At 34.6% G+C, this 25628-nt stretch overlaps 1 protein-coding gene and 4 long non-coding RNA genes across 5 annotated transcripts in view; all 5 read right to left on the bottom strand.

Moving 5' to 3' along the window:
* The window catches only part of LOC116017850 (pectinesterase 2-like), a 2553-nt gene extending 1188 nt beyond the window's left edge, over positions 1–1365 (bottom strand). Inside the window, exons 1-3 of the mRNA XM_031258491.1 lie at positions 1029–1365; positions 281–948; positions 59–151 (exon numbers count right to left, since the gene is read on the bottom strand). Coding sequence (XP_031114351.1) covers positions 59–151; positions 281–948; positions 1029–1365 — 1098 coding nt within the window. The remainder of the gene's footprint in view (positions 1–58; positions 152–280; positions 949–1028) is intronic.
* A 2590-nt stretch (positions 1366–3955) lies between these two features.
* Positions 3956–6027, bottom strand: LOC116017387. The gene is made up of 4 exons (XR_004097888.1): positions 5746–6027; positions 5456–5531; positions 4594–4667; positions 3956–4187 (listed from the first exon to the last, which is right to left on the bottom strand). It is a non-coding gene; the product is annotated as an uncharacterized LOC116017387 (long non-coding RNA).
* Positions 6028–8102: 2075 nt separating this feature from the next.
* On the bottom strand, positions 8103–10018 carry LOC116015263. Its single transcript, XR_004097592.1, has 2 exons — positions 8430–10018; positions 8103–8338 (listed from the first exon to the last, which is right to left on the bottom strand). It is a non-coding gene; the product is annotated as an uncharacterized LOC116015263 (long non-coding RNA).
* Positions 10019–12076: 2058 nt separating this feature from the next.
* Positions 12077–13513, bottom strand: LOC116015262. Its single transcript, XR_004097591.1, has 2 exons — positions 12693–13513; positions 12077–12411 (listed from the first exon to the last, which is right to left on the bottom strand). It is a non-coding gene; the product is annotated as an uncharacterized LOC116015262 (long non-coding RNA).
* Positions 13514–19450: 5937 nt separating this feature from the next.
* LOC116014963 lies at positions 19451–20125 on the bottom strand. Its single transcript, XR_004097518.1, has 2 exons — positions 19893–20125; positions 19451–19761 (listed from the first exon to the last, which is right to left on the bottom strand). It is a non-coding gene; the product is annotated as an uncharacterized LOC116014963 (long non-coding RNA).
* Between the last annotated feature and the right edge of the window lie 5503 nt (positions 20126–25628).

Genomic DNA, 25628 nt, shown 5'->3' with positions numbered 1-25628 from the left:
AAAAAAAAAAAAAAAAAAAAAAAAAAAAAAAAAAAAAAAAAAAAACTTGTTTTATCACATCTTCCTCCTCCTCCGCCCCCGCTCGCATTACCGGAACAGCCCACTCCCGCCCACCACCGGCATCTCCCTCATGGCGGAAAGCACTGCGTTCCTACCCAAAACAAACACTTACAATAAGATGCAGAAAACCCAGATAAGTACACAGAAGACAAGAAAGAATTAAGGGACCTGTAACGATGGTTAGAGGTGAGTTCCATCAGAGACCCGGAGCAAATGGGACATTCAATTCTGGAAGCCATTCATTTCCATGAATGAAATTGTCCACTGTAAATTTTGCTGCCTCTCCCGGGCTGGTGATGGCGTGATATCCCGGCCACCTCACTCGATTCGCCGTTTGAGCTCCGGGTCCAGTATTCTCATATTCACCGTAATACAACGTATCTAAGCCTTGATTAGTGTTGTCCCATGGCGTCCACCCCGCAGGATCTATCAGTGCATCCATATAACACTCCATGAACACGGTGATGGCATATCTCCCCCAAGGTCTTCCTAGATACGTTTTAACCGTATCTAGGGAACCCACCAGCTCGCGTGCCGCCCTGATGGTACAGTTTTGAAATGAAAAGCCCCCCGGACTATATGGTTTCTCCTCGTGATGGGCTGTGATGACATTTACTTTTTTTGGGGGGTTTCTTACATATATATTACTATTTTGAACTACAGTGGTACCATAGCCAAATATAAAGTCTACGGTACCATATATGTCGCATTCCCGGATGAACTGTCTTCCAACGCCTAAATACAACGTGTCTTGGTAGCCCTCAAAACTGCATTGGTAGAGCACTACTTCACGAGAAGAGCAACCGAGTGCCAAAGCCTGGTAATTTTCGGGTCCGGCAGTGTTTCGGAATGTGATTCCCTTGGCCATAAATCCAAATGCCTCCACAGCTGAAATATATTTCAAATTGCATTAGTTTTACTACCCAAAAAGAATTCTGAAAGTTTCTAAAAATAATTTATTTGCTTACCAAAGGTGGAAGTGTTAAAGGTCTCAATTCCACCGCCAACACTTCGGTTGCCTGTAATTATTGTTTTTAGGATTCCGTCTCCTAGGAGCATGATGTGGTCGAAACGCTCCCCTGACATCTTCACAGTCTCATCATACACCCCTTCTTTGATGTATATAATAAATTTGTTACTATGGTTTCCTGCATGGGAGGCATTCACCCCTTCCCTCAGAGTTTTGAAATGGCCTGAGCCATCTTTTGCCACAATTATATTGGCTTTGGAAGGATCAGTGGAGGACTGCAATAGTTGTCTTGCTCCCTGAGTGACCCACTCAGGGAAACTATCAACTTGGGACATACAAACAACAAAAATTAAGGCTACGACAAAGATCACTTTACTTGCCATCTGAAACTAATAGGACAGTTTGTACTACTAAACCTTGTATAGCCGTATAGGGATGAAAGTAAGTGTAAAAAGTGTAATGAATATTTAGACTCGTATATATAATCGTATGAATGTTATAATGTAAGGTTTGGTAAATCATACAACGTGCATCTTCATGGTTTGGTAAATCATGCAACATGGATTTAATATTTGGTAAGTCATGATGTTAGAATGTAAGCGGTAAGTCATGCAGATTTTTTGCTTCAGATGCCTGGGAAAGACTCAAACTAATCACCTCAGATGATAAGCAGTGTAACACGGAAATTTCCTGTAATTAACAGCATTATATTGTTGGTTCACGTAAAGATGTGCAATTTAAATAACAATGGATATTTAAGGTGGTAATGATATGTATTGGAACATATATATATATATATATATATATATATATATATACACACACATTCTTGTCTACACTTAAGCTCTAAGTGTTCCATACAGTTCTTGTAAAATAATCAATTAACACTACAATAATAACAACTACAATTTATATAATAAAGTTAAAAATTTTTTAAAACCTCATTGTATACAACATTTCATATATAAAAAGGAAATATGAGGTTTATCCATTTATAAATTTTTGTTATTTAATTATTACTTGTTAATTCTTCTCAATAGCCTAGGTATAATCCTCTTTGACGTAAGACACATTAGGCGATCATACCACTTCATAAACTCATTGCATGATCCATCCTTAAAAAAAAAAAAAAAAAAAAAAAAAAAAAAAAAACCTCAATTCAAGATTACCATAATTCATTAACCATACACTGCATCATAAATTAACCTCATTGCAAAAAGAAAAATAAATTACGGAAAAATAAATTACTACTACTATAATCTCTAATCTCTAATATAATAAAGCCAGACATATCTTATTATATAAAATAGCCAAAAGCGTAGGGAAATGTGATGGAGCCAAAACTCCCGCCTAAGAAAAAAATGGTACCGTTTTTAGGGCTCTAAAATCCCACCCAAATGAACCGTGTAAAAGCAGGCAACATTTTGGTAGTGTTATATCCTTAAGCTTCTGAAATTCAGATTTCCCAATTCAAATCCTTTTCTTTCCCACCTGTTGACTTTCTGATTTTAGGTTGAAGTTCAGGGATTGCAGAGTTGGTAGTGTTATTTCCTTGAGCTTGCGTGTGATTGTGGTCTACTGCTGGTATGGCAGTATCAGAAAGTACAGATTGTATCATTTTTTAATATATTACATAGCTACTTCTACCCTTATAAATAGATACATATTTCTTTGCAATCTACAAACACAAAGCTTAGAAAAATAGATTACAAGTTTAAGAGCTGGAGCTCTCTTTTTTTTTTTTTTTTTTGAAAAGAGAGCTGGAGCTCTTATTTCAACAGAAACTGAAAATATTGAAAAACCATTTGCTGTTTGGTTCCTTGAATTACCAGCATGGAACTCTTATTTCACCAGTTTCTGCAGGTGGCAAAGATCACAGGTGAAGAATGGAAGAACATGACTGATGACCAGAAAGCATCCTATGAAGCAGTGAGTTAGCTTCAAACCTTAAATCCCCCATTTTTAGTATTGCTCTAAAATACCGTGAAACATGAGCCTCTTTTGCATGATACAGGTTGAAGGAGAAGGTAATGTTGAAACATACCTGCTTTTTTTAATTCAAATAATCTGAAATTATTACTTACTCATTAATTTGCAACCTTTTGCTCAATTGCTGTGATGTTTGTGTATACAATCTGCAACATGAATGCAGGAATTGTATGTGTTAGCAATTTATACTTTGATATATATGTGTACATGTGAACATATATAGATAAATTTATATACTTATGCATGTATATATACAGATATTGATATACTGATATATACATGCAAAAGGTTGAAAAAGTATATAAATAATCCTATCCTATCTCTAATCTTTAATCTCTAATATAATAAAGTCAGACATATTTGATAAATAAAATTGAAAAAACTTTCCCGCTCAATGTAAAACACAGTCGTTTTGGTCTTTCTTCGGGAATTCCAATCTATATACGAAATGTTTTATTTATTTATTTTTGCTCTTTAGAGCATCCTTATCAGTTGTGGTTTTTAAGGAATTTTTGTAGGTATAACTGGGAGAGAGGAGATGGGAGGAGATAGAAAAAAAAAAAAAAAAAAAAAATCTGCCAGCAAAAAAATAAAAAATAAAAGCTCATTCACGCGCCCTCTGGACGCACACCGTGCGCTTCAACGCGCAAGCTTTAGGCTTTCTTTACTTTCCTCTCTCTTATTGGGCCCCACAAATAACCCATCTTCCTCAAATTAAATTTCGTCTCTCTCATCTCTCCTCCAAATCATCATCTCTAACGCTCTTAGTGTTTGGTCAAAATCCTATGAGATGAGGCCAGATTTTTAGTGGTGTAGGCTATTGGCAAAGTTGGTATTTTAATAGGAAACGTGTGTTTTCAACTAAAGGGGTATGGGAGTAGTCTATTCTATATTGATTTCTTCTTTTTTTTTTTTTGCACTATTGTGTTGCTGCTGTATCTCTTAGTTCCACGTATGCTTATATATACATATACTCAGACACTTCATTGTCTCTTGAATACAAAGAGAAAGAAAATATTACATTCAAAGAGAAAGCGAAAATCAATTTATAAGTTTCTGGAATCAACATGTGCAGCTACATCCTCAGCAAACCACAAAGGCAATTAGGGAGGAACTATGTTGTGACTGAGCAAACCACAAAGGCAATTAGGGAGGAACTATGTTGTGACTGAAAACAAGGGAGAAAAGCATATTAGAAGTCAAGAATGTGTGTTCCATGATCAACATGTTTGTTATTTCAACTTTGTTAATTAAAAAATGTTATGAATCGTAACTGTAGGATAAAGTTAAAGAAATCTGTGATTTTAATATTTAGCTGTTCATACACATTGATAGAATGAACAATCATCAAGATTAGTTACAATAAGCTAATCTTCATCACATGAGAAAGAAACAACATATTACAACAAAAGAACAACATAAATTTAATATAGAATGGTCAAACATGTTCTATATGCCAGTAGAAATCCAATTGTTGTTAGTACTAATTAAAAAAAAATTGAAGCTTTTGATGGAATATCATAACAAAAAATAAAACTTATAAAATCAGTACATGAAAAATAAAAGAATATTACCTGTGTAATAGTGTCCAAGATGTCCTGGTCATTTGTTTTTGTTTTCCAAACAAATGAACTCCATTCTTCAAAACCTTCAATTTCAAATATTTAAAAACTCAGTCAACATTCTTTCTTATAATGAACATTAAAATTTAATGATCAAGTCAAAAACTTAGAAATATATATATTAAAAATATAATTGCTCTGTACAGTAAATACATTGTTACATGAGTTTAGATCATGAGTTTTTTTTTGTAGAGATATATAGATCATGAGTTTTTTTGTATTATATCAGAATGCAAAAATTACAAAATGAAGGCATTAGATTATTTGAGTACAATACAAATTACACAATACCCAATACACACATCCACAATACTTCTACCATACATTTAATTATTGATGGTAAGGCTTAACTTTTATATATTAATATTTGATAGAGACTTCTCACCATCTCTACAAGTTGGTATCTATATATACATGCCATTTAAGAACTAAAAATGTACACTCTATATTCATTCCAAAAGAAAAGTTTTGCAAGTTTATATCTAAGAAGTGCAACCAGAATGAGAAAACTGAAGGGTACAAGTGTATATCATACTTGGAAAAAGAAAAGTTCAAATTCAAGATAAAGGTACTGTGAAAACCTACATGTTCTTCTACATTGAAATTGTATCAAATATTGACTTACTAATGTATAGTTAATTCATATTTGCGTAGTAAATAATTTAGAAAGGTTAGAGCCTTTATTATTATTAATTTATTATTTATTATTATTATTACTATGACTCATTTAACCAAAAGATGACAGCAGAGTAACATTTGAATTATATACATAGATGTAAAGAATATAATTAAAAAAAGTATGAAAGAACATTACCATGCGAAGAAGATGTTCACTGTATTACCATCCGAAGCATGATGATTTTTTGGGAAACAAGCACCAATGAAAAAATCTATTTAAAAAAGGCACATATTAAGAAAAATATTGCACCGAACAAATATTTAAAAAAAAAAAAGTTCAGAACTAAGTATTTCTTGATATACTCATAAATTTCTACATCTAAAAATTATTGCATGTGTATAATCTTCCCAAAATCGAAAAATACACATACGTCTAAACAAGAACATACTTGAATAAATGCCAAATCAGAAAACGCTAGGTTTTACCGTCCAGATGTTGTACTATCTGTTCGATGCATGGTGTTGTTTGCTTTGCCGGCCAGGTTGTTTCCGCACGCCGAACAGTTGCCGCTACCAGAAATTGTCGCCTACTGGAAATAATTTAGAATGGAATGGCGAAAATAGGAGATTGAGAAAGAAGAGTAGGAATTATAAATTGAGCAATGTGTTTGTGGTCAGGTTTCCAGACCCGGTAAAGAGGTTGTCGAGAGAGAACACAGAAGCGAGAAGAGAGGGGAGCTGCAATGAGAATAATGTCTGAGTAGAGTAGGGTTTTTAGGTCTTTTGTATGTGGGCTGTCGGTGCTGATTTGGGCCGGTGGTTTATACTTTGGATTGCTAGGCCAAATGGGCCGATTGTTAGTTATGTGTATATGTGTACATATACGTATATATATAATATAATGTGTATATATATCACATATATATATATATGTATGGGTTCAGGATGGAATTCAGTTTTCTTTTTGGGCCATATATATAACATTGGTGTTTCTTCTTCTTTATTTATTTATTTATTTATTGTGTGTGAAAAACATAAAATATCTATATATTGATACGGAGTATATGTTTTTGTTTGACCATAATAATTGCGTTGTTATTTTCCACTATTGAAAATGCGAAAACAAGTAAACTGATAATAGGTATTTGTTTCTTTGTCCTATTCAAATCATAATTTTTGATATATTCTAATATCTAAAATTTTAATTCTCATATTTTTATTATACGTAGTATTATATAATGTATTATATAATATTTATGTTTATTTTTAATATAATTTTTAGATGATCTACCCTGTATTAATGTGCTATTTACAAGTATTCGAGGTTTGCCTTTCACCAATCAAGGTTAGATTGTACGCTAGGCATTAATAAATTATATTTTTCTAATTTAACTTTTATTTTGATCGGTGTTTTATTTTGCTTGTCAACATTGTGGTGCATTCTTTCAAGGAGATGGGAGATTGAAGATTGTGAAAGTTAATGGTGGCCCAACTGCCCAAGATATTCAGTTTGTTGTTCGGAAAAATTAAGTTACCAAAATTGAATGTTCCACCCAAAATCATTTATGAGTTATTTTTCAATCTATCTCCAAGAAGCAAACAACAATGGAGCATATGTTTCTTCAACATCAAATGCTGTATATAAATAACTGTTTAAATAATCTATAAAGTTTGTATTTTATTAATTTTTGGATACGTACATTTTAATAAAAAAAAAAAACAAACAATTTGTATAATGAAATGTGTGGAGCAAATGCATATGCAATCTCATGATTTAACACATCAATAACACCAACATTTTTCAATAATTAGGATGCTTTGAGCTATTTTACGTTGGAGATTTATCATTAAAAAAAAAACACAAATCCAATTCAGATAATAAAACAAAAAATTATTAAGATTTGTTTTTATAGTTGTCAAAAACTGTTTGATTTTCACACACACACACTTTGACCGTGCATCAAGTAGAATACTAGTATATAAAAAAGTCAAATGTTTTGGCTCTCAAAATCCCGCCCAAATGAACAGTATTTAGGTTCATGTTTTGTCTATAGATGGCGACGCCGTTACTTCTTTTTTTTTTTTTTTTTTTTGAACAAGCTTACTGTGTAAGCTTCATAAAATAGAGGAGTGGCCTACAAATTGAGCTGTCAGATTCACCACTATAAATACATACATATCATTGTAAATGATCAAACTCAACACTTAGCACAAGTAGGAAAACACTTATGGCCTGTTTGGTTGGAGGTTGTTTGAGGGAATTACAATTCAAATGAATTGCAATTCAGTGAATTCTCAAACTACAGTGTTTGGTTGGAGGAAATTGCGGCATGAATTGCAATTCGGTGGAGCGGAGGGCAATTTATTGGTGTAAAGAAAACTTTGTCTCTGCTCCCATACCCTTTGTCTTTTCTTTTTTTTTTTTTAAATTTGAAAGAAGTATTATTATTATTATTATTATTATTATTTGAATGAATTATTACAACTATACTTATTATTATTATTATTATTATTATTATTATTTGAAAGAATTATTACTATTGCTACTGCTACTACTACTTACTATTATTACTACAACATCTACTATAACATAAGGGCATTTTAGTCATTTTGTCGCTTCTTACCTTTGTTTTTTTGCCCCTCCTCCCATACCCTTTGTTTTTTTTTAATTTGAAAGTATTATTATTATTATTATTTTGAAAAAATTATTATTATTATACTCCGTACTTATTATTATTATTATTATTACTACAACATCTACCACAACATAAGGGCATTTTAGTCATTTTGTCACTTCTTACATTTAAATTCCTTGTACTCCTATTTCTGCGTACTAAACACTGTAATTTTAATTCCTACTTTATTCATTGAATTGCAATTCCACCAAATTACAATTATTACAATTCTTTTCCCCCCTAATTCTCTCCTCCCAACCAAACACTCTGTTAGAAGCAAAGGGATAAGAAGTAAAATAGCAAAGCTGTAAAACATGGCTGAAAGTTCATTGTGGCTGCTCAGCTTCATCCCCAACAAACCAACAAGGTCATGAGGTTGAGATGTGTGAGGAGCTATGTTGTCACTGAAAACAAGATAGGAAAGAACATTAGAAATCAAGAATGTTTATTCCAGGATCAAGAGGTTTGCTATAAATTAGACAATTTAGTACGTACTTTTTAAAGCAGATTCCAATTCTTTGATGTAAACTGTTCCTCAATTAGTTCCTGCTTTGTTGAACTCTTTCGTATGAAGTGCAGCCCCTTAAAAAAAAAAACAATTCCCAAACATTTTTCCCAGATTGCGTACTTACTCAAAATGAAGTCTGGATTTTCAGAAACACTCGGTGGTTACTTACATCTTTAGTATTATTGTTAAAATAATTAGTTTACAAATTAGTGAATGTGGTATCATTTTCATGATTTTGATATTCAAGTTCAAGAACATGGAGTGTCACTTACATATTTACATCTCAAAATTTTCAAGCTATGTTCTGTTCTTATATGTTATGATGTTATGATGGTGATATTATGCAACCGTAAAGCCTAGATTGATAATCTTAAAAAGAAATTAAAAAAAATTTCAAACCAAATACTACTTAATACACTACTATCAGCTACAAGTACAAACAGATTTCATTTACTTTTAGGCATCATTTTAGCTATTATTTTTTAATGAACTTAGTTTATAGCTAGAGTATATTCACACTAAATTTATAAATAAAGGCAAAAAAGGTATTTGGTACTTACTTTTTAAAGCAGTTTCCACTAATTTGTTCTCAACTGTTTGTGAATTAATTAGTTCTTGCTTAGGTGAATTCTTTTGTATCAACTGCAGCCACTTAAAATGGTAAACATGAACAAGGAACATAAAATTGAAAAAAAAAAAAACAATTCATTTACCATTTTTTTCATTTACTTACTCAAATTGAAGTCTGGATTTTCAGAAACACTAAGTGGTTACTTACATCTTCAATATATTATTGAGAAGCCTTATTTTACAAAACTGTGAATGTGGAATCATTTTGATTATCTAAAATATCATCTTTGTAGGAAAAATTAAAGAAAATCTGTAGATTAAAATTGGCACAATTTCCAGTACATAAAATATTGGTATTCCTACAAAACAAGCAACCTTAGAGCATCCATAGCAATGCATCTATGAGAGTTTTTGTCAGAAATAAGAATTCATGGTTGGTTTCTAAACTAGTGTGGGTGATAGTTTTTTCAAATATATTTCTCCTGCAAGAGGCAAAACTTTGTGGGCTCCACAATCTGATAAAGGAGAGCATGAGGTCAGCAAGAGAGAAGTATGTGGTTCACAAAAAGCGCACGGATTTCAATTGCTGCCTTTTTGCTTCTTTTTGGTTTTTTTCTTGATTTATGTATTAGATTAAATATCTTTTTCCTTTTTTTTTTTCTTTTTCTTCATTTTTTGTTTTCTTCCTTCTCTCTCCTACTAATCACACTTACAAAAACTCCTTAAAAACCACAAAAAATAAGCCGCTGATAAAGATGCTCTTACTATCAAGCATTAAATGCTGATGGTAAGGTTTGACTCACCTACATAAATGTTTGATAAGGACTACTCTTTTCTCTTTCATCCTCCTACCTATATATATACATTACATTTCACTACAAATATGTGCATTCTATATTCCTTTTGGATGTCAAATTTTGACAACAGGGTTTAAGTTTTGGCCCAACAATGACGAAATTAAAGGAGTCAACAATCATAAACAGGAAAAGGAAGCTGATTTTGAAGATAAAGGTAAAATTTCATGTTACGTTGCACTTCTACATTTATATCTTTTGAAATACTAACTTTGTTTTTAATTAGTGAAATGCAACACATTTTTTAAGTGGTAAAACAGCAATGGAATTCAAAGAAAAATGCAATAATCATAAAATTTTACCATTTAAAGTACTAATCATACAATTTTTCCATTTCAATTAATGAAATCAAATTAAAGTATTAAAGCATAAAGGATATAACATTACTGTAGTTACTGTAATAAACATTAAATACCCAAGTTTTAAAATATCTATTGCATATTCAACAATAGAATTAAATTTTATAAAATATATTATAATAATTGATTTTCATGCATTTTCAAGAACGGGTACAAAAAATTAAAGTAGTTAGGGTTTTGATACTTAACTTTTTTCCAGTTGTGCGCCTGGGGATTGTGTACAGTTTGCTGCAATTTTTTGATCGACAAACATAGGGATTTTTTTTTTATCATCTGAAATTTGCAAGAAATATTAAAATGTATAAAATCAGTGAATAAATTAGGGTTTTGTAAACAAATCCCTCGATTTAATCGCATGCGTACTCAGAAAATAATTATAAGCCATAAAATAATGAAATAACTTAGGGTTTTGAAAATTACCATTCTGTCGATTTCCGAAATTCATCCGGGTGATGAATGTATTTTCCCTTTTCGTTTTTATATGGGCAGGGGTTTGGGCCGGGTATGGGTTGTGTTATTGGGTCTCGGTTTTGAGCCATGAAATATATTGGTTATGCTTGGATTAAACTGGTAATTTTTGGGCTGCTGTTATAATATATATGATATTTATATTTATGACTAGTTTTTCTTATGCCGATGCGCAAAAAATAGGTGTACAATATTAGTATTTTATATTAATTTTAAATTTATTTAAATTTTAATATAGTAAATAATAATAATAATAAATATTTTTATAAATTGGATATTTATATTTTTTAAAATAACTAACATATAACTCTAATATTTAATGTGTATATTATTATTATTATTATTATTATTATTATTGAAGATAAGAAAATATATGGTGGCATATGCATAGTAACAGTAGTGGAAAAGATAACGGAAGTAAGAGTATATTTGTCAAAATATTATGTATTACAATTTTTATAGCATAATGTACAAAAAAAAATTTAACGGAAAAAATGGACATAAATGAGGAGTATAAACTTCATTCACATTTATTATGTTTTTAAATTAGATATATAATGATATAATATATGAATTTATAATTTAATACAAATAATTTTGATATGATTTATGAATTTATAATTCGTATTATTCTGAAATTTATAGATACATTTTAGACCGTTGCATACTATTTGAGTTTTTATGTCAACTTATTATGCTGTTAATTATTAATTAATAATTTAAAATATATTAGAATTTGTTTTTTTTTTAATACAATTGTCCCTATTACATTGTAGTATCTGTTCATCTATACTTTTTTCTCAACCTGTTGGTGAAAGAGTCAATTTCGATATCTCCTCCACTGAGGCTCGAACTCATGACCTTTCATTTGAGGGAGGCCACTACATGCCATTTGAGCACAAGGTGCTTGGCATATTAGAATTTGTTTAATATCCATACAACTACATTTTGCAATTTTAAAATTTAATGAAGTGTTTTTAGATAAAACTTAAGCAATAATGAAATAAAATTACTCAAATTAAAAATGTTGAAATAAACAAATACACACACACACACACACACACACACATATATATATATATGAATTGCTTATTTATTTATTTCAATTTCAATTAGTTGTAATTTTGGTTTTACTATTTAAATATTAATTTGTTTCTCATGTAGGTAAGCAATATTGATGATCAAAGACATTCCAATATTTGTTATGAAGACTGTAGTGTGCATGGACTGCATTTGTTAACATAGTCATGTGTTTGAGTTATTAGACCTTCATTTTCTACATTGTTGCATCTTCTACTATAATATTAGTAAATAAAATTTAGTAAATAATTCCCGCCAAAATAGAATGACCATGTAGTGTAGAAACGATTTCAGCATCTCATGTATAATAACTTTTTTTTTGGGAATTTGTCAGTTTCGTTCTTCAATGTAATCTTTAATATTAAATACAAATCAACAGACACATACCTTTGTGATCTTCAACCATTTGGTTATCCTATTGATTAGGATTTATTGTTTACATTTATTGGGACTCTTTGGTATCCGCAAGATTTGCATTAATTACCTATTCTATAAATACTCTTCTAATTGTAAACAAACCTAGCAGTTCATTTGAAGTACAACGACTGTATACTTATTATTTACGGATACAGTATAGCTCCAAAGCTTCATCATCATTGCCCCTCTATACATTCTGAAGTCTGAAGTGCTATAAGAGTCTGCGCATATGAAATACCAGAAAGGAGAGTCAGCAAGACAATCAAATGTAAAGAATGAGTATTCCATGATTCAAGAGGTAATTGTAAATATTTTTTTTTGTTTTTATTCATGAAAATATATTCCTTTTTAATATCATTCTAATTTTTAATAGTGTGAAATTAGTGTTAATTTGTGTAAATATATGTATTTCTCAAAAACTTTTATTTGAAGTACAGCTAAAGGAGAAATATCCACATGTGTGTTCACATATATGCTAATAAAGGTAGAGTTCTGAGCATACCTTATTCAAGAGCTTCAAATCTCCATGAGATTTAAGAGCTTCAAATTAACAAAAATATCCACAACTTCTTTTGACTCACTTCCTGCTGGAGATTCAAACTATAAGTAAATGATGATGCAATCAGCATATTCTTGGAAAGAGAAAATGGCCAGACAGCAATATATCATTTCTACATTTCTACAGATACTAAGACCTTCAGAGTTTTCACTTTTCAATGAGCATGGACACTGTAGTTGGTTTGGAGAAGACAATATTTCATCTTGGAACAAATTTGACAAGCACACCAGGGGGACCAAATTTCTATATATAGTGCTTTTATGTGACAAAATAGAGGTTTAACACAGAAAATTAGAGGCTAGTATTTACTGACCAGAACTGAAAAATGATGGAAAACAGATGTTTCTGAGTTCTGAAATAACAAATCTGTGTTATATCTTCATTAGCTAGCTGATACATCTATATATACATGAGAAAATAGACAAGTTTCCTGAAATTCTGCACTATTTACTGCTGCCTAACATTTCTGCTACCTAACATTTCTGCTGCCTAACTTTGCTGCTGTTAACTTTACTGCCTAACTTTGCTACTGTTTATTTTACTGCTGCCTAACACATAATAATTATAATAATCTCAACAATCAGAAATATACTACACATTTTGCTGCTGCATTGACATTATGTACCCCTGTCTCGTATCCTAGGGCAAAAGCAGTATGAATACAACCAGAAAAAGAGATTATTTGAGAATAATTAGCAAACCAAGCAATGAAATACATAGTGAGAATAATTCAAAGCATGAGAATCTAAACATGAGTTGATTTCTATTTACTTTTGGAGGAAAAACATGATTAGTTTTCTTCTGAATGAAGTAATGCAAAGCATGAAACATAATTGCACAATAACATGCCCACATGTGATATTTTAAACTAAATTCCATTAAGGAATAAATTTAAACTTATTTGGGTTGTTTTGGATATCATATCATCACCACAATTTTGTGCCACATATCTTATAGGTTTATATTATGCACATCTCCTGCGTGTTTTAAGAGAACAATATGACCCACTCTTATAAATATATAATAACTGAATTGACTATTTTATACACATGAAACAATTTCAAACTATGTGCAAACTTTAAATTTAATACAACTTCATCCCACATGAAATTTTCTTATAAATTCCATTAAGGTATGGGTTCCTGTGTTATATATATATATATAAAGAACATTATATAATTGAAAAAATTATGGAGTATTATATAATTGAATTAAAGTTGCTTTCAAGTTCACTATAGTTATGTATAGTCAAAAAGAAATTCTAAAGAAAAAACAAATTTAAGTTTGCCCTCCTATTTGATAACCACTATAAACATGTCGAATTAGAGGTAAACAAGGATGTTCTTCTGCCATCTATTTAAACAAAAAAAACATAGGAGATACATACTAATATTGATCAAAGAAATAAGGTCAAGTATTTAAAGTTGCAGAAATTTGAAGATTTTCATTCATTCACACAACGATGGACAAAGGTACAACATTGAAACAATCATCCTTTCCAAATGTTCTAATTAGGAAAAAAAGCAATTAACAAGTAAAAGGGAATTCAGTTGACAACCTGCAATCAATTGAATCATCCTGCTTTCAAATGGTAAAAACCCAATGAACCAGTCACTCCATAACAAACCAGTGCGCAAATTAAAGTTCAATCAAATATATCAATTATGTCATACAAACTGACTTATTGAATTCATTACTTTAAAATGAATAATCCAACAATTATGTTGTCTCCAAATTGTGAGTCAGGTAATTATATGAGTGAACGTTTTTTTCTACAGTTCACGTTTTATATCTTTTAACAGAATTATTTTAGACTACTATGACTTTATTGTGACACTTTTATCATTATAGCAGCTTATATTAGATGATGCTTTGGACAAAACATAAATATCATAGCTGTTATGGACATCTTAATAACCAATTCTAAGATATAGTGCAATAGACAATAATTTGTAGATAAATGATTGTAATTGGTTGATGACTATGTTTCGGACTCAGCAACAAATAATAAACCGAACTGCCAATGGAAACATTTCGCATTCACACTACATTTTAAATTCGTTTTGTCTTTCTGTATTTAAATTCCTTTTGCATATTTTTAAATTTTAAATGGTAAAAAAATCCATTCTGTCCTTATAATATTATCTCTTCTTTTTTCAACTTTAATTAGTAGTTAAAAATGAGATAGAAAATTCATAGACATATGGACATATTTATTTTAAAGAAATTATTTATACATTTTTTTCAAAATATTAAAAAAAAATACACATAGCAGAACAATAAATTCTCAACGAAGAAACGAAACAAATTTTAAATTCATTTTTAAATGGGCTACACATTTACAAACAAATACCTAATCCTAACAAAAAATGCAATTCCCATAAAATATATAGCTAATAAAATCACGCCAAAACTCTAGACTTACCTTAGCCAATTTAAAGCAATATTAGGTTGGATTTTTTAGGCTATTTGTTGCAGAAAGCTATTCTACCCTCTTGCACTCCATTTGTGGACTGGCATGTGAGGTTCGTAGGTTCGAACAGTGTGGATTTAGGGTTTCTTCGAGGTGTGAAGCGATTGGATCGAAGCATGGAAATGGCTAAAAATGTTCTTGGTTGTATGCAAAATGTGAAATAAATTCGTTAAAAACTAAGGATTACCCGTGTGCTCTGGCAATTTATAGTGAACTTTCTAGAATTGAATAGAGAGGGGTAAGAGCTACTGGACAGAGGCAAGAAGAAAGGGATAAAAGGAAAATAGCTGTCGGAATTTAGGTTTTTTTTTTTTTTTGGCTTTTATATTTGGACAAAGGGTCAAACTCTGGCAGCTTCTTGTGTGAATGCAAGGGAAATATGCCTAGGATCTATCCATCCAATGCTTAGAGTTCCTTTTAAGAGGAATTTTGCTGCAAAGAACTTCCTTAAACTTTCAAGAGTAGGCCTACCCCATGAGAACTTCCCAATCAAAAGATAATTTTCAATTACATTCAATTGTTCCATTTCATCCTCCCCAAACCTAACAGCAGGTATACCCCTGTGAATACCAGGGCTTTTCTCAGAAATGGTGGGCTGTGGCAGCCCTCCAAAGACATTACTTGGTCCCTTACTCATATCTCCCGCAAATAGAGAAGCAAAACTAGGAGGATTAGGAGCATTACTCCTCTGGTTTCTCTGGCCAGTACCAGCCCCAAAATTGGGGTTCACAGATTTCTTTATAGCATTTTGTCGAATAGGTGCTGGGCGGGAAAGAGATCCCTTACCTGTGGCTCTGTTCGATTCCAATGAAGCTCCGATTGCCTCCCCTGCCTTGGATGATGAGGGAATATCCTTCAAAACCGTTGCCGGAGAGACAAACGTGACTCCTTTCAATGGAACAGTCCTCTCTTCGTTCACATTTGGAACTTCAGCCGGGTTCTCTGATTTTCTTCGAACTGTTTCCGCATCAGAAGCTTCAATCGCAGCTGTGTCTTTCCCTTCAGAGAACCCAGTTCTTATATTGTGGACCGCGGTCCACAATGTCCACAATGCATTGTGACCGCGGTCCCAAAACGACGTCGTTTTAGTAAGTGGGAGACGGATTGAAACTACAGTTCATTCCAAAAGATACTGCCTTACATTTGTTTTGATATTATCGAATGAAACTGTAGTTATATCAAAAAGTAACTGTAGTTGTGTTGAAAAGAAAGTGCAGTATATATGAAAAGATACTGAATAACAGTTTCACTTTTGTGTTTGATATTATCGAATAAAAGTGTAGTTATATCAAAAAGTAACTGTAGTTGTGTTGAAAAGAAAGTGCAGTGTATATGAAAAGATACTGAATAACAGTTTCACATTTGTGTTTTTATATTATCGAAAGAAACTGTAGTTATATCAAAAAGTAACTGCAGTTGTGTTGAAAGGTAAATGCAGTTGTGTTGAAAAGAAAGTGCAGTATATATGAAAAGAAAGTGCAGTATATATGAAAAGAAAGTGAGTGGCGCGAATTCATCCGTCTGTTTTCATTAATCAAAACGACGTCGTACATACAATTTTGTGGACCACGGTCCACGATATAATTTGCGTCCGGCTAAAGTTCCAAATGTGAACGAAGAGAGGACCATGTCCACACAGTTTTGTGAACCATACTATCAAATAATAATGTACCTTCAATATAAAAATAATGTACATTTAATATAAAAATAATGTACATTGTATTAAGGGAAAATGTACATTCAGTACAAAAATAATGTACATTTAGTACATTAAAAATATACATTCATTATGGTCCACACAGCTGTGTGGACCATGATCCATACAATAATTGTTCTAGAGTTTGGGCTTTATAAAGAAAAGTGTATTTGGGCCATTTATTAAAAAATTACATATATATACCGTCGGGCCATGATTATTATTTTGGGCTTATAAGGTACAAGAGGGCAAATTATTGCATGGATTATGGTCCACACAGCTGTGTGGACCAAAAATAAAAAGTACATTATTTTTGTACTGAAAGTACATTATTTTTGTATTATAGGTATATTATTTTAGGGTACATTATTTTTGTACTGAAGGTACATTAATAATGATTGGTAAAAGAGCTTTTGGGCCAATACTTCAATATTTACAAAACCAATATATATGTAATTTTTAATTGAAAATTGTAAATGTATTTTAGACTTTTAGTGATATGATAATGCAAATCATGACAGTTGCATTTATGAAATCTTAAACGTTTTTATTTAATATTTATTTAGCGATAATTTTGTTAATATTTATACCATGCATCACACGGGTGACTCAGACGAACAACGGTGGTGCTCGAAAACAACTAATTAGTGAAAAAACTCTCTAAGAAAATTAAACACATTCGTAATGAAATCTAAGAATATTTAAGCATCTATGTACTTTCGTGTGAAAATAATGACATAGATTAATAACATTGAGCTTTCCATAAAATAGATTGAAGTAGGAGAACATTAGAAATAAACATCGAGTAGGTACTATCATTTATGATTCAAGCTGTATGAGTCACCTTCAGATCTCGCCGATAAATACCAGCCGACGAACTCTTCACTTGAGAAAGAAACAGTATAGTACATATCGTAACTTAGATTAACTAACTAAGATCGACGGAGATTTGCTTGATTCTTGACAAAATCAAGCATTTAGTTCCAGATCATTGAACTTCTATGTGAGCATGGTAGAGTAAGAGCAGAGATTGAACAAAATTCTAAAGAGCCAGAGTATTGTAGAGAGAGGCATACATTGAGAAATGAAAATGAAGTCTGAGCATTCTAGAATGTTGTTGTTGTTGTTTATTATTATTGTTGTTGTTGTTGTTGTTGTTATTATTATTAGCACTAGTAAATTACCCGTGCGATGCACGGATAAACTTTTTTAATATATATTTAAATAATAAAATTAATAATGAAATTATAAGCAATTCTAATATTTGAAATTATAAAATTTTTATATTAGTGTTGAAATTTATTACTTAAAAATTATATTAGGAAAAGTCTAAAAAATATATATAAGGAAGAGCATGACTAATTAATTTTATTTTAAGTAACAAAAATATATTATAATCAAATGAAGGGAATATCTATGTTTCATTACCGTAGTAAGATTAAACTGTTAAATACATTATGGTAATATGGACGGCATATGTGTATGTTTGGTTTTCCTTTAATTATAAACGTGATATGTGTATATTTAATTTCCTTTAATTACCTACCATAATATGTGTATGTTTAACTTCCTATATGATAATAAAATTTATCATTAATTTCAATAAAAATGAGATCTTTTTATTATGATTGCTATATGGTAATTAAAGAGTATATATTATTCTTAATTAATATTATGCTAATTACCATCGGCTATTTAGATGGTAAATAGTATATGGTAATTATCCATATAGATTACCATAATAAACAGATTAACATATGGATCAGTATTATAAAAAAAAGGAAGAAGTCTTTTAGATAAGATATATTAGGAAAAGTATCAATTAATTATAATATGATACGAAAATTATATTAGGAAATTGATTAGCTAGTATCGATCCAGCTAATTTTTCCTAATTCTATATTTGTAAATACCGTTATAAAAGAATTTAATAGAAAAATTTAATTAGGAACTTATGTTAAGAGTTTTGGATTATTTTTATATATATAAAGATTAGGAAAATTATATTAGGAAATTATATTCAAAGTTTCAGATTATTATTATTACGGAGTATTAGAAGTATAACCTGATGCCACTAAATATTTAAGAAATATGAGTATTATTGTTATTATTATTATTATTATTATTATTATTATTATTATTAACAATATTTTTAATTTTTTAATAGCGTGAAAAATAAAGTTTTTTTGGATTAAAAATATTTTTTCTAGACTTCTATCTTTATATTTCATATGTCTTTTTGGATTATGTTTCTTACTTTGTATCATTATAGTGAAATCTAAATGTTTAAAAAAAAATCTCTCTTCCCTAATGTTTTTGTCTATCTATAGTGAAATCTAAATGTTAAAAAAAAAATCTTTGTTACAATGTAGTATTAGGAGTATAACCTGATGCCACTAAATATTTAAGAAATATGCAAACTAAATTACTCTGTATATTGTAATTTTACTCTGTTATTATATTTAGAATGTAATCTTACTTTATTATATTTAATTAGATTGCATCTTAAAATAAAAATAGTGAAGGTATAAATTAACTATTAGACAGGGGGCCTTTATTTTTAATAGACCGGCCTAATTACAATGCAGACTAAAGTTCCCAAATATGTGATGCAATGCAAACTAAATTGCAAAATGATCACTTATTCTTGAGAACCATTAATTAATTTTTTTTAATACAACTAATCCTATTACATTATAGTATCTGTTAGAACCATTAATTAATTAAGTAGTCCACAAAACACACCAACATCATATCATATCTGCTTCGCATGGGTACCGAAGTTGAGGAACACATCAGATCATTGCTTCAATTCCTAGCTTGAAAACCTACACCAGATCTGCCTGCAAAACCAACCATTCCAATCAAAACAGAAATAAATATGCCAAAAATCCATCACATTGTAATATGCTTTTAGACAATTCTAAACCGCTTTTTATTTTCATATATTTACTATATGTATGTAGAAACTTACCACATCGAGGAATGAAAGATGGAGTTTGATTTTGGTAATGGGTCAGCAACTAAAATGTAATAGTAACCCATGACCTTGGTATGCATTTGGACATTGCTATAATTTGATATAATAGTTAGCTTCTCCATTTGAGCAATATTGACTGAGCCAGGTTCAGGGTAAGAGGATGACATTTCAATGACGTAGCCAACTTTCCTACTTCTGTTCCGTTCCCATAAATTGGAAGTGAATTGCAGAGAACCCGTCCATCCTAAAGCATTAATATTGCACGTATTGTATCAACCAAATTTCTTAATTAAATTTGTTCATTTAACTATATATATATATACATACTATCAAGTAGCTAGCAGACATTCTAGAAACATAATAAGTGGAAGATCGAGAGAGTGGACCTAACAGATCAGATGTATCACTGGTCCATTAGAATAGAACTACCATGTTTGGCAGGCAGGGAGAGAGAGAGAGAAACCGACACTAATAGCTTTGCAACACTTAGGAGGCACATGGAGAGGGAGGGGGAGAAGGTGTGTAAATCTGGTGTGATCACCAGATCTGGAGAGATACAGTGAGGAGCGTGTTTGGTTGGTAAGAAATGGAGTACATAGACAACTTACCACCGATGTATTTGATCGCACCGAAAAGATAACCTCTATGCAGCTCATCATCCCTGCCGATGGATATAAAGCGTATGACTGTGAGATAAGAAAGGAGAGCGGGGTGATATATATAGAGTCATAGCTTAGATTAAAGCGAAAATTGAGAAGAAGAGTTGAGGAAGAAAAGTTGGCGTACAGTATATAAATTTTCTTGCAAAACAATACAACTTTCTTTATTCATATCCATTCCCTAAAATCACTCCATTTTAGTCTTCTTAAATTTCCTAGAGAAAATGGTAAGGTAAACCAATTACAACTTTCTTTATTCATATCCATTCCCTAAAATCTCGCTATTTTAGTAGCCATATTCCATTTTGCCGGCAACCGAAGAAACCACCCGATTTCTAATGATAAAGATTCAATTTTTCCAAAAGTTTGATATTACAAAAATGCCCCTAAGTTTTGGGGAAAAATTTTAACTATGCACTTCTATTATTATATTATATATATATATATTGACGGTAATAACGTGTTACCGGGTATGTAATTTGAGTATTATTGAGTATCTGAATACAATGTTGAGTACAGTGTTTGAGTGCAGTGCTCAGTGTACAAGTGAGTTCAGTATGTATTGTCTAAGTTCAAGTGTCGTAAGAAGTGTCCCCCTTTTCACTATGTGGTTGTGAGTCTTTTTATTCCCTTCAGCTCAGTAACGGAGCATTGATGAGGAGTTGAACGTTGGACATCAGTACCTGAGGTGTTGAATGCTGAGGAGCTGAACGTCGGTCATCAATGCTGAGGAGCTGAACGTTGACCATCAATGCTGAGGAGTTGGACCGTTGCGCATTGATGCTGAGGAGTGAGGTGTCTTGGGTAGTTTGAACGGCAACTGTCTTGGTCAACAGTTCCGGGTCGGGTACCCAATTACCCTGTCACCAGCCCCCCACTCCCTAGCTAGCGAGAATGGCGGAGGTAGTTAGGGAGTATCAGCCTGTCACTTGTGCTGAAATTTTGGTATGTTCAATTTTTTTTTTTTTTTTTTACGCATCCTCACCTAGGTACCGTGCCGGGTCACACAACTGTGACTTCGGCACGGGGCCGAGGTCACATGACCTTGGCGCTGGGCCGAAGTATGTTCAATTTTTATTTATTTATTTTTTTACGCATCCTCACCTCGGTACCGTGCCGGGTCACACAACTGTGACTTCGGCACGGGGCCGAGGTCACATGACCTTGGCGCTGGGCCGAAGTCACGCGGCGATGTGACTTCGGCCAGTGCCGAGGTCACGCCGAAGCGTGACTTCGGCCAGTGCCGAAGTCACGGTACGTGATCTCGGCCAGCGCCGTGGTCACGGTCCGTGACCGTGCCTCGGTGCTGGGCCGAAGTCACGGTGCGCTTTTTTTTTTTTTTTTTTTTTTTTTTTTTTTGCTCAGGGCTCTTGCGTGAGTTCACTTCGACCATTCGTAGGTTCGGTCAAAGGTCAGCTCTCCCGTCAGGTAGCTAGCGAGATCGGATCTCGTGCCAGCCCTAAGTGACTAGAGTGTGGTGTTTTCGTAGCAAAGCGTTAAGCTTTACCCAGAAAACACCCTCCGAGGTCAGCTCTCCCGTCAGGTAGCTAGCGAGATCAGATCTCGTGCTGGCCTTAAGGGATTAGAGTGTGGTGTTTTTTGAATCCAAGCCCTTGGCTGGGCTCAGAAAAACACTCTCCCGTTAGGTAGCTAGCGAGATCGGATCTCGTGCCGGCCCTAAGGGATTAGAGCTTAGATTTTTTATTATTATTTTGTTTTTTAACCAAATTGATCAGGGCAGACCATGACCAACTACTGAGTCCTTTTGCTTATGGAGGTGAACGCACAAGTGAAGGAGGCAGATGTACAAGTGGAGGCGATAGACGCATTTGAGGAGACGGATGCACCAGTAGAGGATGCGAGTGCACAAGTGCAGGAGGCGTGCGAGTGCTCAAGTGCAGGAGGCGGATGCACAAGTGGAGGAAGCAAAAGCACTTGAGGAGCAGCGTCACTTGATGAGGTGACGCTGCTTGAGGTGGTGACTCTGCTCGAGCAGGTGACGCTGCTCGAGGTGGTGACGCTGTTCGATGTGGTGATGCTGTTCGAGGTGGTGGCACTGCTCGTGGAGGTGACGCCACTTGAGGAGGTGATACCACTTGATGAGGTGACGCTGCGTGAGGTGCAGCGCCACTTGATGAGGTGACGCCACTCACCGCTTGAGGAAATCCATGGCTTGGATGGGAGCCGCCTTCACTGGGTAACGCCACTGCTCACAAGAGGTGAACGCACAGCGCTACTTGATGAGGTGACACCAGTTTGATGAGGTGAGACGCACCAGCTTGATGAGGTGACACCCGCTTGATGAGGTGACACCAGTTTGATGAGGTGACACCCGCTTGATGAAGTGACGCACTAGCTTGGTGAGGTGACACCCGCTTGAAGAGCAGTGTCACTTGATGAGATGACGCTGCTTGAGGAGCAGCGCTACTTGATGAGGTGACGCCACTCACCGCTTGAGGAAATCCACGGCTTGGATGGGAGCCGCCTTCACTGGGTAACGCCACTGCTCACAAGAGGTGAACGCACAGCGCTACTTGATGAGGTGACACCAGTTTGATGAGGTGAGACGCACCAGCTTGATGAGGTGACACCCGCTTGATGAGGTGACACCAGTTTGATGAGGTGACACCCGCTTGATGAAGTGACGCACTAGCTTGGTGAGGTGACACCCGCTTGAAGAGCAGTGTCACTTGATGAGATGACGCTGCTTGAGGAGCAGCGCTACTTGATGAGGTGACGCCACTCACCGCTTGAGGAAATCCACGGCTTGGATGGGAGCCGCCTTCACTGGGTAACGCCACTGCTCACAAGAGGTGAACGCACAGCGCTACTTGATGAGGTGACACCAGTTTGATGAGGTGACACTCGCTTGATGAGGTGACGCACCAGCTTGATGAGGTGACGCCCGCTTGATGAGGTGACACCCGCTTGAGAAGCAGCGCCACTTGATGAGGTGGCCGACTTCAAACCAAGTGTTGGTCGAGGTCGGGCCTCGACCAAGTGTTGGCCGAGGGCTGACCTCGGCCAATTATATTATTATTATTGTTTTGTTTTGTTTTTTTTTTGTTTTTTTGTTTTTTTTTTAAATTTTTGACGAGGACTGACCTCGGCCAAACTTCACCGAAAACTTGGCCGAGGACTGATTTTTTTTTTTTTGAGCGCAAGATGGGCCGAGGACTGACCTCGGCCAAGTCGGAGTGTTTTTTGACGGCCATCAGCGAATTACATGTTTTTTGCGTTGCGCGGACTTTTCCTCTAGCTCACTGTTTCTTGCTTCCTCGCCCAGGTCGCACCTCCTCTTCTTGGTGTTGGAAGCTAAAGGCTCAGGATCTTCTTCCTTTCGCCACACATTGTCGGGTAGGCTTTGTTGATACTGGTACTGTCCCGGATACTCAACGAATTGGGTAAAATATCCTCTCTGCACCAGTTCCTCTATTTGTCCTTTTAAAGTATGACACTCGTTAGTATCATGTCCAACCTGCCGGTGGAACCGACAGTACTTAGTTTGGTCCTCGCCCGTAGAAACTGCCATACACTCTGAGGGAAAATGCACCATTCCCATTTCCTCAGCGTGACTTAGAATCACACTAATCGGGTGAGTAAGCGGTGTTAAGTGCCGCGGTGAGGCGAGACGAGGTCGCTCATCTCTTCCCTTCGTTGAGGGTGGTTGGTTTGGTCGTGGTGCCTGGCTGGGCGGACCAGCTTTATCAGGTCGCCCACTCTTTCGTCCTTCCTCATCATCCTTTTTTCTCCTGTCAGCCTCCTCTGCGTCTGCGTACCGGTTGGCCGTTCTCATGAGTTCCTCATAAGAGCGTGGGTGGTGGGTGTTCAGTTGTTTGTGGAAATCGCCTGACCTCAGTGCTTGGATAAAGGTGAGAATTGCTGCCTTCGAGTCGAAGTCATATACGCTGTTGACTTCTTTTTTCCATTTGCTTAAGAAGTCCCGCAGGCTTTCCCCCTTATCCTGCTTTACCCCACCAAGATGTGAGAATGGTTTCTTATGTTGTATACTCCCTGAGAAATAAGACAAGAAACTTTTGGATAGCTCTGCAAAGGTCTGAATTGAAGACAAGAAACTTTTGGATAGCTCTGCAAAGGTCTGAATTGATCCGTCGAAACTTTTGGATAGCTCTGCAAAGGTCTGAATTGATCCGTCTGGGATTGTGGATAGCTCTGCAAAGGTCTGAATTGATCCGTCTGGGATTGTGTTAAACCAATCTTGAGCAGTCCCGTCCAAGGTGGACAAGATGTTAAACCAATCTTGAGCAGTCCCGTCCAAGGTGGACAAGAGCGCTCTACACATTATGGCATCGCTTGCCCCAATCATGACCATGGCTGCCTTGTATCTTGTCATATGGGTACGTGGATCTGAAGTGCCAGTGTAGGCCTTGATGGTGGGTAATCGAAAGTCTTTTGGAAGAGGAACTTCCATTATGTCAGGAGAGAATGGAGCGGCCATTCTTACCTCCGGTTCTGGTGAGTGTTCTCTTGCTTCTACTTTCTTTTCCAAATCATCTATCTGCCTTTGGAGTCTTTCCACCAGGCCTTCCTGTGGTGTTTTGTGTCTAGTGGAGTGACGCGGAGCCAATCCACCAGATTCGCCAATCCTTTCACCGGATGGTCGTTTGGTTACTGCGTTTCCTGCTTGGGCACGGGGACCTCTATTGGAGGATCCTTGCACCCCCAACCGATCTCGGATAGATCTAGAAGCCGCCGGTCGTTCTCGAACAGATCTGGAAACTGGTTGAGTTCCACCTTCGTGCCGTTGAGTTCTGTTTTGCCTCGGAGATTGCACTTCTTCCTCCAGAGGGGGTGGTGGCGGTAAGATCTGGCCTTACATTCCTGCGACTAGTTGGGCCATCGTCGTCGCCGCCTGTTGGATCATATGCGCTGCCGCCTGAAGGTCCACCACCTGGGCGGGAGCAGCGGCTGCTGGGAGGGGAGTACGGCCACCACCATGGTTGTTGTTGAGTTGGGTACGGAGGTCACCTTCTCTGCGGTTATTGTTGTTGAGTTGGCTGCGAAGGTCACCTCCACGGTTACTGTTGAGCTGCTCACGAAGATCACCCGA

This window comes from Ipomoea triloba, chromosome 4 (assembly GCF_003576645.1).
Source record: "Ipomoea triloba cultivar NCNSP0323 chromosome 4, ASM357664v1".
In the NCBI taxonomy this organism is placed as follows: Eukaryota; Viridiplantae; Streptophyta; class Magnoliopsida; order Solanales; family Convolvulaceae; genus Ipomoea; species Ipomoea triloba.
This window is presented reverse-complemented; position numbering and strand designations above follow the sequence as displayed.